Below are 18,684 nucleotides of genomic sequence, written 5' to 3'. Positions count from 1 at the left end.
GAGTTGAAGGACTACATGGCTTGGTCTGGAGGAGGACAACTCAAAGAAACACCTTTCTCAAAGGGCATGTTTGGGAAGGTCTAAAAAGCACCACATCCATAAACATGAGCTATGGAACTGTTCATTTAGGGCAAGTTTGGCTGCTTTCCTTTGTCTGCTCATCTTTAAGGTCAAGTATCTGAATGCAAGGATCTGAAGGCCAACCCTTCATTCCAAGTGAGATATAGAATTATAATCTGATTCTATGGCTATGATGGAAAAAAAAATCCATCTAAAAAACAAATGCTCTTTGACTTCAAAAGATTCAATATCTTTACTAGAATACTTTGCTATTTCGGTCCACCTTTCAAATTCAATGCTCATCCTGCTAAGATCCCACAGCTCCTACACACCGCAATACAGACTGCAGAGTATAGACACACTCTCCTCTTGTGTCACTCCAAAGCACAATCCACACCAAGAAAACTAAATCACACCCTCAACAAATCTCAGGTTATTACTAATAAACAGGCACAGTTTACACACAGCCAGATATTTGCACATGCTTAATTATAGAATATGCCTCGATAACTTAATAGGATAATTATTGTTATTGCACTCGTCCCAGGAGTTTATTTTCTGAGACAAAAGAGGCAGGACAGCAGATCCTGAAGGTGGAAGGAGTAAGGCACCAGAACTGTTTACTTCACAAGAGCAAAAGCATTGTTACTGCTGGACCCTGTAACTCGGTTGAATACAATTACCCAGCAAAATCATTATTCTGCTAAAGAACTAGGCCCTCTGTAGCCAGCATATTGACAAAAACAACCACAGTATCTCACAAGCACACCTGCCTTGTGCAAAATGCTGACGTGGCTTGATGTCTGTCATTTGGAGTGACTGCAGAAGAGCCTCAGGCCTTTCACGTAGGCTGCAGAGTCAGTGTTTGGAGATGAGAAGAGGCTGCCTTGCTGGCCCAAGAGTGACAGCAAAGACCAAGGACAATTTCAGCCCCACATCAGACATGCATTGGATTAATATTAAAGGCAATTCACTTGCTTACACATGGTCAGAGGCAGGTTTTGAGCTGTAATAGCAGGGTAGCTAAATTAGGTATAAAGAGTTTTTTCTCATTGCAATCAGGTTTAGAAGAACATTTAGGTGTTTTTAATAGAGGACTCTGCTGGGTATGTTTTTTTTTTCTGTGAATTATCTACAGTCTTTTTATCTTTCTCAAACCTCCCTCAGCAGCTGAGAGGCACCACCCAGCTCATTCCCTAACAATTTAGAGAATCGCAAACATACACTGCGTGTTTGTCTGAGAAACTGCCTTTCAGGGACCACACCTTTCTACTCTCAACTTCATTGTTTCCATAGCAAAGCGTGTCCAGCCAAAGGATTCACCTTTACCTGGAAGCACAGCACCACTGAGCACGCAGGATGCGCGCAGTGGGAAAAAAGGATAAGCAGAAATCAGTGGGTAGAGCGTTAGTGACATGCTTAGAGGTGGAACAAAGGATGCAGTGCCGTGCCACTTGGCTTGCGCTGCTGGATATAAGAGGTTGGTGACTGAAGATTCCCTCTGGTGACTGCCTGGGGCTGCAGGCGGGTGGCTGCCACCCCGTCAGCCATAATTCCCCCCCTCAGCCCTGACACCCCTCCCCACACCGCGCATGCGCGCCCCGCTCCCGCCCCCTCGCCCCGCCCGCTGTAAACAAGCGGCTGCCCCCTCCCTCCCCTCTGCGCATGCGCCACACGCGGGGCGGGGGGGGCCATCCCCCCTCCTCCCCCGCCTTCACCACCCCGCCGCTCCCGGCGCGCATGCGCGGTGCTGTGGCGGCGGCGGCGGTGTGGGGAGGGGGGGACGCGCATGCGCAGGCGGTGCCGCCGCGGCCTGGTCAGGGAGCGGCGGGCGGGCGGCGGAGGGGCCGGGCAGGGCCGCGCCGTGCGGGATGGACGAGGACGTGCTGACCACGCTGAAGATCCTCATCATCGGCGAGAGCGGCGTCGGCAAGTCCAGGTGAGGGGCTGCCAGCGTTTCCCGGCTGGGCACAAAGCCCGGGGGCGCCGCGCTGGACGCCCGGCCTCTGGGCGCGGCCTGCCCTCAGCACGGCCCGGCCCGGCCTCCTTCAGGCCTGGCCCAGCCGGGGGGGCTGAGGCGCTGGGAGCCCTGGCAGGGGGATCCCGGCCTCCCTCACGGCCTTGGGTGTGAAATGGGCGTGTTTCGGAGGCTGGGGGTCGCGTGTGGTACCCTTTTGGTGGCTTTTGTCCAAGCTGGCCTTTTTTTGTCTTAATGCGTTCTCCTTATTCTACGACATTTCCGTATTTTTAGTAAAGGAAACGAGACAAAAAGGCAGGCGCAGTCTGGGAATGTCCCGCACTACTCATGCTTGATGCCTTGTTTTTATGGCAGCAATCTCAGCCTCCTTTCATGGCCCTAAATAACATATAAATCATTAATTAGAAGAAAAACAAGCCCCACTAATTAAAAACCTGTCAGTCACTGCTTTGAGTTAGCTACTGAATCAATAATCTGGTGACAGGTATAATTTCTTTTAATTGATGTGATTCTTTTATGTGTGGGCATGTGACATAGCATGCCCAAATTTTATACGCCTGTTTATATGCTTATTTCTGCAAAACAGAAATGTTATTACAAGAGACTGCTTATAGGTAAAGAGAATAAAATTGCTATGAAATCATAACACCACAGTCATCCAGGTACAGGGAGTTAATACTGAGCTGTTCTTAGGTTGGCATTGCTTACCTGCTCCTTGAGTAGGAAGTGTCAGCTGCTGAACTCATTAGCCTGACATGGGATGTGGTTGGCGTCCTGACTTCTGGAGTCCTGACATCCCGTCCAAATGCTGCATCTGACACCTGGTCCCTAGGAGCGTGCTGTATTTGTAGGACATACCTGCGTGTGAAATAATGGCAGGGAAAGGAGAGGTCAGCTGAGTTTAGATCTCAGGACTTGTAAACTGATGTTTTTATTCTAGTGGCAATATGAAGGTTCTCCGTTTCGCTTGAATATGGCAAAATTAGTTCTGGTTGTGCTAAAAATAGCCGCTCTCAAATAGCATCTAGCAAAAAGTAAACAGGGCCTTGCTTTGTTTCCCTGCCCTGGAAATGGACAGAAGCTGTCAGTCACAGCCAACAGCTGTCCACCACATGGCAATATGCACTTGCCACAGATGAATAAGGTTACTAATTTAAACAAACAAAACCAAACCAGCAGTATACTAAGAAGCTCTGTTTCTTGCTGGAGTATTTACATTTGGTATAAGCACTGTGGCTTTATGGGTACTTCTAGGAAGGACCCTCCTACTGTAACGTGATGTACTGGTAAATCCTGGTTGTGGCTTTTCTATTGGTAGCAAATATCCATGGATGGGGGGACATACTGTGTGTGTGAAAACCATTAGATATGCAGAAAGGGTACAAAACTGTAAAATGGTGTGGAGCTCTTTCCATTGTTACGCTTCTGTGCCTTTATTTGTGATGGGTGTAGTCCTTATTGTTCTGCTGCCTGCCCAGTACAAGGAGTTATTTCTGGGATAAAAAGCTGGCTTGGGATTTTCTTCTCAAGCTTACAGAAGTACTGTGTGAGGCAATACGAAACCAAAACAATCTTACATTTGTACCGAATTCTGGGAGAATAAAAATAGAACAAGAAAGAAGCAAAACACCAAAACACTTTGAGAAGCGGGCTGTGGCTCTGTTCAGGCAACTGCCCTGACAACTAGAAGGGTAATTTTTTCAGAGAGGCACATTCTGTAATGGGCTCTCCTTTCAGAGTATGGCTACTAGATTTTCTTCCCTTCTTTGTTTTGTATAGGATGGAAGGGATGGAAAATGGGGCATATTTTTATTTATCTCTGTGGTCTTGCTGATACTTCTAGACTTGTAATTTACAGGCTTCTGGTTCCTGTGGCTGTCCTGCAGTAACCAACGCTAACTCTTCTTTTTCCTTCATCCCTATCAGCCTTCTGCTGCGATTCACAGATGATACATTTGACCCGGAACTTGCAGCAACAATTGGTAAGTATGTGCTGATGCTACCTGAAAAAAATGTGTACCAGCTGCAGTACAAAACAGTAGTTAGCTCAGACTTGCCAAACCGGTAACAAAATTCAGTCATCTCGGTTCTGTGAGGAAAGAGTGATGTGGACGCAGTTTTAATGTGTAGCACTAATTGGTGTGGAGTATTGTCTGTGCTGGGCTGCAGTTGTCCCCTTTGTAGTGAAATATTGTCTTGGCTAAGGAAAGAGATGTAAATGTAACTGTTCATGAAGGTGGAAGCTGTAAGTATGGGTAGAGGAAAGGTCTAGTACAGCAATCTGCAGTTCAGTGTTTGCCAACAATTCATGCTAAAATGGAAATGTAGCAGCAACTGTTATGTCTCCTACAGATTTATCACTTTTGTTTGTGTTTGAGTAGTAACATTGCTGTCCAGAACTTGTTCTATGTAACAAGATACTTGGGGAGCTTAAGTGCTAAGAGTACTTAGGACTCTATTAGAGGATGTCAGCTTTTGCAACTTCCAACAATACTAGAGTGCACTACACAACGTGTGGCTTCTGCTTTTCTTCTAGAGGAAAGAAATTACAATGTTTTTTTTTTCTCTCCTAGTTAGTAAGCAGTTCCTTGGCAGCTAATACTCTTGAAAATGAAAAAAATAATACAGAAAGAGCCAAGAATCTAGAGCTGCTGGGGAAAAAAGGAGTGACGTGTCATGCTGTGTTAATGTGATGCCTTCCAGCAGTGAAATCAATTGTGCTAGAGGAGAGTAATGCAGAGTGTGGGATACGCTGTGAGATGGCTGCATCATGTTCTTAGAAGTTACATTTTGCATCCTATGTCAGTCTGTCCCAAATGAGTAACTGCTGTATTGGAAAATAAAGGAGACTTTTCCATATAATGTATTGCAGGAAAAAACAAAAACAAAAAACACAGACTTTCCTACTTCCTCTGTAGGAAGAGTTCTGGCTGAGGACTTGGATTAAAAAATTCCCTAAGTTCAGCTTCTGATACTCAGTCAGCTCTGCCTAATTGGTTCAGAAGTAAATAAATTGATCTGTTTTTCACTAATGTGGATAAGGTACAGGAGTGCTGTTTTACATGGGGTATTGAGAAACACTGTGATAAGGAATTGACAGGATGTGTATTAATGCTGTTTACTCAGCCTTTTCTTGCTTTGCTTCTCCTTTCCACTTGGGAATCCCCGCTATAAGCATGTTAAGGTTGGAGAATGATCGTATGCAAAGGCAGTAAACAGGCATATGCTATGAAGCACTGCTAAGGCTTTCCTGGTAAGGTTGTATAGTTTCCTGAGCAGACATCAAAGCTGTGTTTTTCCAAGTGACGTTACTGATACAGTACTGCCTGCTGGCCCACTTAAAATCAGAGTGACATCGTACACTGCTGACCTCTCCAGAAACCAAAGGATCGTGGCATTTTGAAGGCTTTTTAACTTCAGGAAAGACTGAAATCCACTCACAGATTGAGATATTTTTATACCACCTATAATCTAACTTTATATATCTCTCTAACAAGGCAATGGCAAAATTTCAGAGCTGGCATTGGACTTGTAAATGCTAGTTTTCCTGTGCCATCAAGCCTGAATACAGTGCTTCATCAGCAAAAGAACTATTTTAATTTGTTCCAGAAAGGACAAAACACTCATTTAAGCGGCTGCTGTTTCCCTTTGACTAGTGTAGGCCATGAGGAAGTAATTGCTGGTTTGTGCATTGAAGATGCAAATTAATTTGGTTGTTCTAAAAAATAAAGCCTTCAGGTAGTCCAGTGTCACTGTGCTCATCTTCAGTTGGATGGTGTACAGGACCGGTATTCTCTCTACTCAGTATTGACCTAAATCTACTGAAGTTAGGCTTTGTGGTTTGTGACAGGTAATAGCAGTTTTAATAGCAATTTTGCTAGGAAGTATGATAAAGTTCCATGAGCTAGTTAAATGATGTTAAAAGGAAAGTTGATCATGATGCAACTTTGAGCTGAAAGGAAAAAATGGAGGAATGTACGGAGTCTTTCAGTGGTCTTAACATCTGCTGTTTGTACGTGAGACTTTTTACCAGTGTCAAAACTTGACGTCAGTGAACTTATTTAAGAAACTAAGTACATATTTCCTGAAGTAATTCCTTTTCTTTGGGATTTATCTTGCTGCACAGCAGCATGCGTGATAGCTAACTGTTGGCTGTTCAGTAGCTGTAACTCATGGTTACGTTACATCCTCAGGGTAGGGTGCTGCTTCTGACGTAGGAAAGTCGAATGAACTCAAGCTCATATAAAACTTGCACACTACAGAGTATTCAAACGAATATACTAACCTGGAATGAATGTGATCATTTTGTTTTTTAAAAAAAGAAAAAGTGATGAAGGCAATCCTTTTAGTCTCTACAAACTGCCCCATCTGTTAGGTCCCCTCTAGCTGGTGTTGGTGAAGTGTTGTGGAGTGGAGCTTCTGCAGCCCCAACTGTGAAAGGTCTGTAGCATGGCGTGTAGAGCACTTGAGGAATAGCAGTTTCCTTTTGTCCTAACGCTAGGCTGTGGCATTTCCTTTTTTCTGATGATTGTGTTACTGAGAGGCAACGTCTCAGCTCTCAATTCAGGGCAGCATTTGTTGTTCATATAGATAAAGTATTTGTGAGTGAGTTCTTATTGCTACATAAGGACAGATCCCAGCTGCAAAACTTTGGGATTTGCAAGATAGTGAGATGCCAAAATGTTTTGTGAATCTGGGCTTGGATCTCTTTTTGTGCGGATTAAACACTATTTCACTTTGAGTTTGGGGACAGAAGAGTTTTTAATGTTAAGGTCTTTATGTTGAGACTGCAGAGTACTGTGCTTTTCCAAAATGTGTGTACTGATTACAAATAATGTCATCTCTACTCACTGCTGAACTATACTTCTTGCTTGGAGAAAAAAAGCGAGGAGAAGGTGTTAAGTCTGTCTTTTTTTAGAAAATAAATATGAAAGCATGAGCCTGGGTTAAGGCTTGACTGCAGCATGACTGTTCCCTTGCCTGCTGAGATGTAAGGACACATTATTTGTGTGTCTTGCACAAACCTACACCTACTGGATGCAATTTAAATTAAACCCTAAACCGATGATTTGTATATTTTTTTTTTTTATTCTAAATTTTCTAAAAATCCTGTGTTTCCCTCAGGAGTATGAGGTGACTTTGACAAATATTTTGACTTCAGTAGCTTCTGCTGGATTAACCATGTCTTATTCAGCCTACCAGATCGCTGTCATCCTTGCATTCTTCTGAGGTGAACTTGTTCACAGGGCTTCATCTAATGGGTCCCTATACCCTGATATTTTCTGTTGTCCTCACTGCTCATACTTGTCTTTACTTGTTCCTCGTGTGAACGATTCTAGATAAAATGCTAAATGCAAGCCTTATTTCATAAGTGAAGCAATGTATTGCATACAAGCCTCTCTTAACTTGTTGGCCTTCCTTGCACTTGGAGTCCTGCAACTCCCAGATGTCCAAGTTGTCACTTACCCTTAACACCAATAAGCTCCAGCTGATTTTGCCCTTGGTGTAAATAGAGCTCTCCTAAAAGGGAGGGCAGTGTGAAAGTGTCAGCTACTTGCAGACCTCGAGTCCATAGCGTGCTGGCGTGTAGTGCTGAGTCCATTTGGGAGGGCAGGAGGTGCCAGTGTGCAGGAGCACGGTGTCTCCTTTCTGGCTGCCTTCCAGGGCATGGTGGAAATCACCGCCAGCCTTCTGTTGTCAGGGCTGGAAATGTCCCTCATCTTGCAAGCTTAGAGCTGACTCTTGTCACACAAACATGTCTGCGTTTCACTGAAGCCTTAGAGAACGCACATACCCAGCTCATTCAGTTTAACCTGATTTTGTTGGGCGCTGCAGTTTTCTGTGTCCTCCTATAGACCATCGATTATCAAAAACCTAGCTAGTTAAAAGATTTATTTTCCTTAAGTGGCTTTTGTGTGTGTTGTATTCCTCTGTTTGCTAGAACTTTTGCCATGTCTTTATCATCTGAAAGGATATATTTTACTGTGCTCTTTGTTAATTTTCATACTTCTTTCAGGAGTCTGTAATACGTGGGATTTATTTGCTAAGTTTCTTAATTTACTCATATTGCTCATGCAAAATTTAAAGCATTATCTCTTAAGCTTGCTGCCAGCTTAAAATTAACCTAAAGGTGCACAGGCATTAAATGAAAATTGCAGAACTGCACAGGCACAAGATGCTGGGGCTATTTGCCTAGTGGGAGCAGGGTACCCCGGCTTCAAAAGGCAGTTAATGTTTGCTCTAAGGAAGAGAAAATTCCTTCTGAAAACTACAATGACATGCTTTTGATTTATGGTATGGATCTGATAGACTTGTAATACCTACAGTTACAGATTTTGATGTCAGGTTAATGGGTAAATGAATGCACTGCGGGCAGTTGGATGTCCTAGCTGAGCTATGGTGGTATTTATAGTTCAGAGAAAGAAATATGCCATTGCTGTGGAAGAAGAGATGGTGTTAGTCTGGAAGTTACTGCTAAATGCCACAAAATTGGCATGACAGGATGTTCTTTAGGATCATGTTGAGGAAACTTGCTAGCATAGCAATGTTCTGAGAACTAGGTAAAGTTCTAAGAACTGGTGTTTAAAAGAAAAAAGTTAATAGTGGCAGGTTTTTTGAACATAACTCTAAAATAAAGCACCATCCATGTGTGTGGAGTAACGTGTTATATTACTGCTTAGTTGGAGATTAAGAGCCTTAGCCTCTGAGTTCTGTGCAGTTACTGCAAATGTTAAAGTACATTGCCAAAATTTTACTTAAAGTAAGAGTAGGGGCTCTTTCCAGTGCAGAATGCAGTCACAGTTGACTAGCTTTTATCTGTTCTTAAAACTTCAAGGAAAACTAGTAAGCTCAAGCTATGAAATAGTGTACTATAAATTCATTATTTTTTAATGAAGATCTTTTAAACGTCAGCTGTAGTGACTTTGTAAATCTGCTTGCAATATACTGTTTCTTAGGCATCCCATGTCCACTCTGTGGTTTTATAAATTGAGTGCTTTTGGCAGCCACTTAGACTTGTTTGTAATCTGCATGGCCTTGGGAATGTAAGTGCAGCACACTTATCTTGAAACCCTACTTAATGTTCTGTTAGAATAACTAAAACAGAATTTCTTATAGCAAATATAGTGCTACCTTAACTCAAAATGAAAAAACTTTTCTGTTAAACTTGAAAGTCTTTTCCACATAAAGCTGTTAAATTTCCACAAAACTACTCTACCTAATTTCAGGGCTACAGTCTGGTGGAGAATAAAATGGAATGTGACCGTACCTGGCCTCTTGAACTTGCTTGTATTACCTGTACTTTAGCTTTGTGCAGTCATTATTTTGTCCTCCCTGGCTTGAGTTTTGTACTGCCTGTCCTCGGGTAGGTGATAGGCTGTTAGCTCCCACACATTTAAAAATAAATTAAAAATCTCCTCAGATGTTGAGGTATGTTATCAACAGAAGAACTGTTGTTGTCTGTTCGTTTCTTGGTCGCCGTGTGTGATACCAGAGAGTCCCTGGTGTTGCTGGAATCCTGATAAGAGGCATACTGCACGTTCAAGTTGTCTGGGGATTATTTGGCGTGCCTGTTAGAGGAATTGCTGTCATCTAACATTACTTCTCACAGGACACTGGTCACGTATTAGATGGATGTCTGATTCTCTGCCTGTGCCAGTTTACCTCTCGCTGATCACCTTGATGGGACTTGATTAGATGGTTTGAGATGATGAGGGATTTGCTCTGTTCCCTGCCTGAATACAGTTTGCTCCTTTATTTTGGAAGTATTTTGTTCAAGACCAATGACATGCTCAATGAGAACACATGTATGAGTAATGAATAGAAAGTTAACCCATTTGATTAAAGACTCGAACACTTGCTCTGAAATACGTATTTTAATATTGGAAAGGATTTTTTTGCCTCACTTCCATATAATATTTGAGTCAATGGCCTAAACTTGGGCTTTTACAAAATCTATACAACCTTACGAGCTTTAAGTTTCACTGGTTACTTCAATACCTTGCTCTCTTATTACTCCTGTCAGACCACAGCTTTTTTTCTGAGCTTTTTTTTTTTTCCTCTTCCAAAAATATGGAGTATATTTGAAGAACTAAAAGACCTTTTTTTTCTTCCCTAGGTGTGGACTTCAAGGTGAAAACTATCTCAGTTGATGGAAACAAAGCTAAACTAGCAATATGGGTAAGTGTTGCCCGTGTTACTAACATATTGCTTTGTTTCAGGAATAATGGTGGCTTGTATAATGTCTAAGTTGTATAGAATCCTTTTTAATATGAAGGCAACTTGAAGGAGTGGGAGGTTAATCCTGGACCGTTCAGAAAGTCCAGTTGTCAACTGTGGACAGTTGACTGATGGAGCAGTTCTGTTGCCTGTTCCCTTCTTGTGCAGCACTGATTCTGGGTGGTCTTCTTCTGAGAGGAGAAGGAATAGGATGGTTCTGAACCACTCAGACTTAAAAAGTATGAATGTGGCCATTCCTTGATATTTTTTTTAAAGTGTGTAAAATATTGTTTAACTTCTAAAGAGTATACTTACCTGCCTGATGTTATTATGTCTTTATAGAACATTTGAAAATGCAGCTATTGCCCTTACTGATCAGAGACTTACCTGCATGCATGGTTCTTCTCTGAACTTGACAGCTTTTAAAAGGACGCGATTCTTAACCTAAATGGTTTAGATTAAATTTAGTAGTATACTAATTGAGAACTACTGTGTTGTATGCTCAAATTATGCTCAGAAATGTTACCTCTCAAAGTAATGTAGCCTAAAAATGTTAGCTGTCACAAAGACTTACAGGCTTGAGTCATTGTTATTTGTAGCAGATGCAGCTGAAAAAGGGAGAGGCAGAGTTTGTTGTCTTAGCCTTAGTGTTCAGCATTTGCTTTAGTTAAAAGTAGGGCTTCCAGATTCATGGCAAGTGAAGGAAGAAAAAGTACTTTATTTCACTGCATACTCCATTCTGCAAAGCAGCTCCATGCTTGTGTGAGTTGAACCTTTTGATTATTCAAGCTCAAGTTTCTTGTAGCAGGAAACAAGAAAACCTTGATTCTCAGCTTCCTTGGAAAGTATTGGAACATGAAATATCCATTACAATTATGATGCTTTTAAAGGGCATCATATCTCAAGTAAGAAGTGGGACTTCTGTCTTAATGTGAAAATAGGAATCTTCGCTAGAACATAGGCTTGACAAGAAAAAAAAAAAAATCCCGCAACAACTTGCCAGTTGGCGACTAGGAAGAACTAAGTCTGAGGTAAACTGGAAATGAAAGGCATGGAAAGCTGCATCATGACACAAAAATAGCTTGAGATGTGTAGGATTCAGTGAGTGACTTGTAGAAACTTGGAAAGACAAGTAGAGTTGCTCAGGTTCTTTGGCAGGGAACCATTTTGAACCCCCAGCGTTTCATGCCTTGAAAAGGTTGTGGGGTTGTTCGTTCTCTTGATGCACTTTATTTTTTTTTATGAAGGTGACTTCAGTTGACAAAAAGTTTAAGTAAGCTTCTAACCTGGGGTAATGTGGATGAAGTTAATTTAAATCTTTGGTGCATAAAGTCTGCAGTGTGTATAATGCTGAGATAGTGTGTATTATAACTTCATCTCTGATGAGAAATCAGCATTCTAATACTTTTTTTTTTTTGCAAAACTGTTGACACTTCAGATTTGAGGTTGTAAATTCAACTTTGTTTAATAACAAACAGAAAAGACTTTTCTGCTTCTGCTCTGTCATAGCATGCTAAATGCATTTACTGTGGCTCTGTGGATAGAGGTGTTAGAAGCGAGGGAACTGCTTTTGTGGCCATAGGTTTTGACACTTGTTATAAAATCTTAGAGTGCTGCTTTCTGGCTGGCTGCTGCCCTGCTAGCTGCATAACAAATGTTTCAGCAGAAATAACTATCTCGTTGTTATATAGCCCAGTTATTCACTACACTTAACAGTTTAAATGTGTTTCCCAGAACAGACTACACAGAATCTCAAAGTTAATGTGCAGTAAAATGACAGGCAGCCATAAATTCAGTTATTCAGCTAGTTGTGTGTGCTAAATGACTCTGAATCTTATTTTGTGTTTGCTATAAGCAGGATACCTGAGAGCTAAAGAGCTGAGAGCTAGGTTCTGCTCAGATTCTGAATAATGGAACTTTCTGAATGGCTTTTCAGGATACTGCGGGTCAGGAGAGGTTCAGAACTCTAACGCCCAGTTACTACAGAGGTGCACAAGGTGTTATCCTAGGTAAGTATTCCTTTGCCTGCTATTTTGAGTAAGTTGGTGTTTTTCTTGTGCATTGGGGCTATGCAAACTCACCTTTCTATAACGGTGAATCAGTATTAATAGTTGTTATATGTGTGTTGAACAGCTCACATACTAAATGGTCTGGAGTTTGATGCCTTACCAATTTCTTGGGTAGTCTTTCTCACCATTCTGAGAACCACAGATTTTTGCAGGAGTTTAAAAGCTGCTGCTTTTTGAAGGGATAGCTTGGAGCTCTCCTTGTACTGCCAGGAATTTGCCCACTGATTGCTAATTCTGTCTTATGCCCGTGCTTACTAAGCCAAGAGTCAAAAAAAAAAAAAAGACTCATTTTTTTTTATAATGAAATTACTGTAAACGTGGTGGAATTTGGCTGGGACTTTTTTTGCAATTTGAGTCTCCGTACTGCTGTGATCTTACAGAATCAGATTAGCTTGGATCATACAATGCATCAGTCTGCACAAAACCCGTAATTGCAACTACGTAGTGAAGTATCTCTTGTTTTTGTTTTGTATAGGAGAGCCTATTAGGCACTGACCTATGAGTTCTGCTGTTCCCCTGCTAGAATTAAAGAGCTAATTAAAGAGATTAAGGGCAGGGAATGGTGTTTTTTTGTTGTTTTGTTTTCTCTGATTTTAGAGATTCTTGACTAAACCTCTTTCAATTATTGTGTCCAGTCCAGCTGTTTAATTTAGAATAACCTGTGCCATGACTTCCTGGTAGGTTTGGTTTTGTACATGCTGTTTCTCAAGTTTGAGTTCCATTATCTTCCTGCTGTAGGAAGACGCTGTCAAGGCATGTCTTGTCAAGTTACTTGGTCACTGTCACTGAACTTGCCACTTAGTGTTGAAAGCTTTAAAAGTAAGCTAGTGCTATTTAGAAGCTAGAAAGTTCTGCTGTTGAGATTAGTCCTCTAACTTAAAAAAATAAATAAAAATAAAAATAAAAAATAATCTCCTGCTATTTCTTTACTAAACAGCTCCCTAGAAATAAGGCTGTTCTTGCAAGCCAAACTATCAGTTTGATTGAAACCAACTGTTTGTGTCCATTAGCACATGGGAAATAAGAGTGAAGGAAAAAAGATTTTCACAGCTTGAAATTGCCATTATTAGATCTAAATTCCATGAGGCAGTGACTAACAAGGTCTGCTTTCTGTCTGCCCTTTCTGCTCCTGGTGCCTCTTATAACTTATATCCCATACACGTGCTAAGTAGCTTGGAACACTAAAATGCCAAGGATTCTGTATTTTATTAGCATTTGTGAGGATTTGGTGGTCATTTTACTTTGTTGGCTAAATGAGGACTGACTGAAGGAACTGGGATTGTTTTAGTCTGGAGAAGAGGAGACTGAGGGAAGACCTCATTGCTCTCTAGAACTGCCTGAAAAGAGGTTGCAGCAAGGAGGGTGTTGATCTTTCTTTTCAGGTGACAAGTGACAGTACACAAGGAAATGGGTCTCGAGTTGTGGCAGGGGAGGCTTAGGTTGGATATTCAGAACAACTTCTTCATGGAGAGGGTGATCAAGCATTGGAATGGGCTGCCCAGGGAAGTGAGTGGTAGAGTCCACAGCCTTCGTGGTGTTAAGAGATGTGTGGACAGACGGACTGGTGTTAACAAGTATCCTGTATCAGGGGTTTGCAAGTGTAGGATTCTTTGGAGAATGGTAGACTCTGTCATCTAAACTAAGATGTCTAAACATAAATTAATCTGAGAATAGTAGGTACTAATGCAGAGCAACTATAAGATTGGAACTGGTGAATGAAATGTAAACTGGAATTCTTCGGGCTCCTTTGGTTTTCTAATTCAAAAAACATAATTTTTATACCTTTTCAAATGTAAACTCGATTTCTTTATATTGTGGAAAGATATTGTGACTTAATATTGCTGCTATCTTTCAGTTTACGATGTCACAAGAAGAGATACTTTTGCCAAGCTGGATAACTGGTTAAATGAACTGGAAACGTACTGCACAAGGAATGACATAGTGAAAATGCTCGTTGGAAACAAGATTGATAAGGTAAACTGAATTCAGCTGCAGTGAGCATTCTGTTGGTATATTTTGTTAACAATACATATTAATATTGTGTCTTACAGGAAAACCGTGAAGTTGACAGAAATGAAGGTCTCAAATTTGCAAGAAAACATTCCATGTTGTTCATAGGTAAGTTACATGCATTTGCAGAGATTTTACTTTGTTGTTGTTGTTACATAATGAAAGTACTGTTTCTGTAGGATGCATAGTTTTTATACGTGCAGTTCAGCTAGTGGTATTTCTCAGCTGCAGTGGGTACAAAGATGATAGATATACCCTTCTTGTTTAAAACTGTCTTTAAATATGCCCAAAAGTCTAGTCTAACTGTGGATGAATATACCGAAGTGGTGAGTAAGGATTAAGGGTGGAGTACAGTATCTACTGTAGTCTGACAAAACCTGTTTTTGCTTTGTTTTTTTTTATTTATTTTTTGGTCCAGACCTAGTTGTTGAGTTAATAACAGATGCAAAATGAAAGAAGGAAAACTAGTACTAATAGCCAGCTTTCAGTATGCAGTATTCAGTACTTGATTTCAGTATTTCAGCTCTTCAGCAAAGAGCTGGTACATGACAAATCTGCATTAGAACTTGGATATAAAAATAGGTGGGAATATAATTAACTTGTAAATGGTGGGTGGCTTGGAATAGTGGCATAGTCATGACTGAAGGAAAGATGCTGGTCTCATCTTTCTTGCAAATGAGATGGGTTTTGTAGGCAAAGCCTTGTAATGATAAAGTAAAAGGGGGTGGTGAAGTGATTCTTTATGCACAAGTTTATTACCTGTTTCATTTAAGGATCAGCAAGGAATAGTTTATAGGATGACTCCAGTACCAAAGCAGTTCACTGACATGTCCTGTACTTCAACTTGTGTTCCTCATCTTTGACTAAAGACATTTCTTTGTCTAGAATCCTGCAGTGTTTCTTTCTGGCTTCATTGTCAGATGTGAAAATGGAAAAAGCTCAAAGTTGAGGCATAAGCTGTTAAGTACATGGAAGATATAAAGAAACGTGAAACTGAAAATAGGTATACGTGTGCGTGTGAGCTAAGTGTCTGCGTGGCTGTATAGAAGAACAGGGCAAGCCTTAGCGGAATTGAACAGTTACAGATGGTATCTGTTTGCTCACATAATATACACTGTAAGCAATGTTCCTTGAGTTTAATGAAAGAAAGGCTCCTGGATGAGATTACCAAGAATTATGCTAACTGCAGAAGAAATGAGATCACTTATTGCTTTTTATCAGAATAGTTCTATGGAGGCTGACTTAGAATCCTACAATAGGGAGTCCTTTGCTTCTTAAGATGTAGTAGTACTTAATTTCTTAAAGCAACCAGGTTTTTCAGACTTTCTTCCCTTTATTGAACTGCTTTTCACAGAAAAAGATAACCTGCTTCCATGTATTCTAGTGACATTCAGTTTGAAAGCTCTCTTAATAAAGCAGCAGCTCAAAAGACTTTGTGGCAAACAAAAATCTGCATTCCTGCTAATTCTGGCACTGCTACATGTTATAGTATTTGTTGTAGAAGTTATAAGTCTTAGGTGGTAGGTTAAGACTTAACTGAAAGAAAAAAATACTGAAGTTATTGGAAGCTATGCTAACATTCGACTTCTTGTGTCCCTTTTCCAGAGGCAAGCGCAAAAACATGTGATGGTGTACAGTGTGCCTTTGAAGAACTCGTTGAAAAAATCATTCAGACTCCGGGACTGTGGGAGAGTGAGAGCCAAAACAGAGGTGTAAAATTAACAAACAAGGAAGAAGGATATGCAGGAAGCGCGTGCGGTGGATATTGTTCTATGTTATAAACTTTGGGAAGCTTATTATTTGCATATTTAAACAGATAGCGACATCGTTCTGTAAATAAATTCATGAAATGCTATTTTTAGGGACCTTGCAGTTTGCACATAATTGTTTTGTATCATGGCAGTGAACACTAGTAGGAAAATTGTTCTGCAGCTTTCCCAGTTTGAAAATGTTATGGTAAGCATGCCCAATTTGCGATCTTCAGGTTTTTGTAAGTAGCATAAATAATGTGCAAGAACAAATGCACTAAAAGTTTTGACTGTATACATCCATCATGTAACTATTCTAAACAAGTCCATCTAAAACATTGCTACATTGTCTGCTTTTTCTCTTGTTTTTAAATACTGTTTAAATTACAGAACTATATAGTGTGCACAGATCTTAAAAACAATGTCAGCTATATTACATTTCATCTCTTCTAGTCGATGCTTTTTATGATATTAAAAAGAGCATGATTATACAGCTTTTAGACAAATGCTGAATTTTTCTTTCAGCAGAGCTGTCTAACATACAAATTGGCACAGGCCATAGTTGGTATCAGCACCTTCTGGAAGAGATGCTTTGAGAGCTTCTTTTGCAAAGCTGGGAGATGCCCTTTTTTCTTTTTAATCATCACTTCAGTTGATGGCTTAACTGGAGTTTTAATCCTGTGATATTTATATACTAAATTTGTGGTACTCTTGCACTCTAAGTTTTTATTACGCAGTCTACCCTAGACCTGCTGTAGAAAGTCTTCATTTTGGCACGGGGTCTAAATGACATCTTTGTTCTTTCATTGTGAATCAATTTGCCACACTTCGGTACAGATGCCTAATTTTCTTAAATGTTTGTAATATAACTATCTCAAACTGTAGCTCACTATGGCTGTGAAGACCTCTATTACATGTCTGCTTCGTGTGACTACCTGTTCAGAAATATAACTTCCTGTCACAGACACTAAGTGGGAAGCTCTAGGGCTTCTGTATGGAAAATACTATTGCAATGAGTATTCACTTGAATTTACTGTATCAGAGCCAATGGTTTGTTTCAGAAGACTTGTATAGGCTAATAAATTTTTTTTCCACAGTGTTCAACTTTTCTAACCTCTTTCTATTGTAGAGTTGTATATTTTCCAGCACGTGCAATTTAAACAAGGTCACCTCTCACACAAGAATTGTTTCTGAGTTTTGAAGGACGAGATGAGGATGCTGTGTTTATTTTAAATTTTTTTAAATAATCACTGTAGTGCAATCAGTAACTGAACTATTGGGCAATTTCTTGTAAATACAGTGAATGACTACCTTTTATTACTGCAAGGTTTTGTGTACATGTTAGCATACATGATCTGTATTTTGCAGCAGGTCTTGGCTGCTTCTGTTAAAATACACTTTTCACATGGAAATTTGGTTTTCTATTGTTTGACACTTGCTAGAAAACAATACCAAATTTGAAGACTTAACCGTGCTAGTTGTTTTTACCAAATATTGTATCTATAGTATTGTTAATGTAGTAGGATAATTTAAATATGTACATGTAATTGATATTAAATACACATACATATTGTATTAAAACATTAGCTTTGTATTACTGTTTCATAATGCAGAATATGTGGGCTGAACCAATCTTATTTGTTAGTATTGAGGCCACTGGTTACCAGTTCTGTGTATGTTAGTAGTAGAGGAAACTTGTAGAAACGTAATATAAACTTACTCAGTTTTAATTTCAGTAATTTTGGGCAAGTATCGTAATACAGGCAGAGGCCTGTAATTTATTGCCAGACCTGTTTTTTCCTTCAGTCTGGATACATCCCTGTATAAGGAAGAGACTTAATTTTTAGTTTATCTCAGAAAGGTCCTTTTATCACAGGACCAGGATTCATCTTTTATTCTGACTTTGCCAGATCTGACAGCTTCCCTTCCCAAAGGGAGGAACTGCAGGGTACTCTGAATAGCAGGGATTGTTCTGTGAAGAATAAACTCATTTGCTCCTTCTTTCCCTGCAAATTCTTTTGGGAGGTTGGGGGGGTTGGGGAGGAGTATTCTGAAACAGCCTACTTAGTAATCTACTTAGTAAGACTCAGAACATTTAGCTGTCTTGTATTTTTTTTTAAAGACACTTTCTAATTGACTTGCAACAAGCACTTGCGACAAGCTTTTCTATCTTTCCTCTTTTAAGCCTGTTCAGCTATGTATGTGTGGAATGGCTTTTCCTAGAGTTTCACTGCTCTCCTTCCTCAAGAAGACCATATTGGAGGGTGGTAGGTTCCTGTGCTTCCTGTACTTCAGAGCAAATTTAGCATCAATTTAGCTCTGCTACATTCTTTGTTTTGAACCCTTTCTTTTGTTTTTGACTGCCATCTTTCAAATGAGGCTGTTGCCATACTTCCAATGTTTTCTTTGCAGGTCAGAATAGTATTAGTATTTTTTCCAAGTGCACTTTCACTGTTTTGGCTGTCATGCAACTATGTCTAAAACTATCACAAGCTGCATCGCAATTCCTACTTAATACCGGTTTAAGGCTATATGCTGTTAGAAGTATGCGTAACAGATTGTTCAGTCTACCTCCATAAGTAGCTGAGGGATAAAGGGGATA

General features: G+C 40.3%; 1 protein-coding gene across 1 annotated transcript; it reads left to right on the top strand.

Annotated features, from left to right (window-relative positions):
• The first annotated feature begins 1,847 nt into the window (after nt 1-1,847).
• RAB18 (RAB18, member RAS oncogene family) lies at nt 1,848-18,083 on the top strand. The gene is made up of 7 exons (XM_084509906.1): nt 1,848-1,999; nt 3,965-4,020; nt 10,155-10,216; nt 12,192-12,264; nt 14,180-14,298; nt 14,376-14,442; nt 15,940-18,083. Exons 1-7 carry the CDS (start codon nt 1,932-1,934, stop codon nt 16,113-16,115), a joined length of 621 nt encoding a protein of 206 aa, XP_084366032.1. The 5' UTR covers nt 1,848-1,931; the 3' UTR covers nt 16,116-18,083.
• Nucleotides 18,084-18,684: the final 601 nt, after the last annotated feature.

This window comes from Aythya ferina, assembly GCF_964211825.1.
Source record: "Aythya ferina genome assembly, chromosome: 2".
NCBI lineage: Eukaryota > Metazoa > Chordata > Aves > Anseriformes > Anatidae > Aythya > Aythya ferina.
This window is presented reverse-complemented; position numbering and strand designations above follow the sequence as displayed.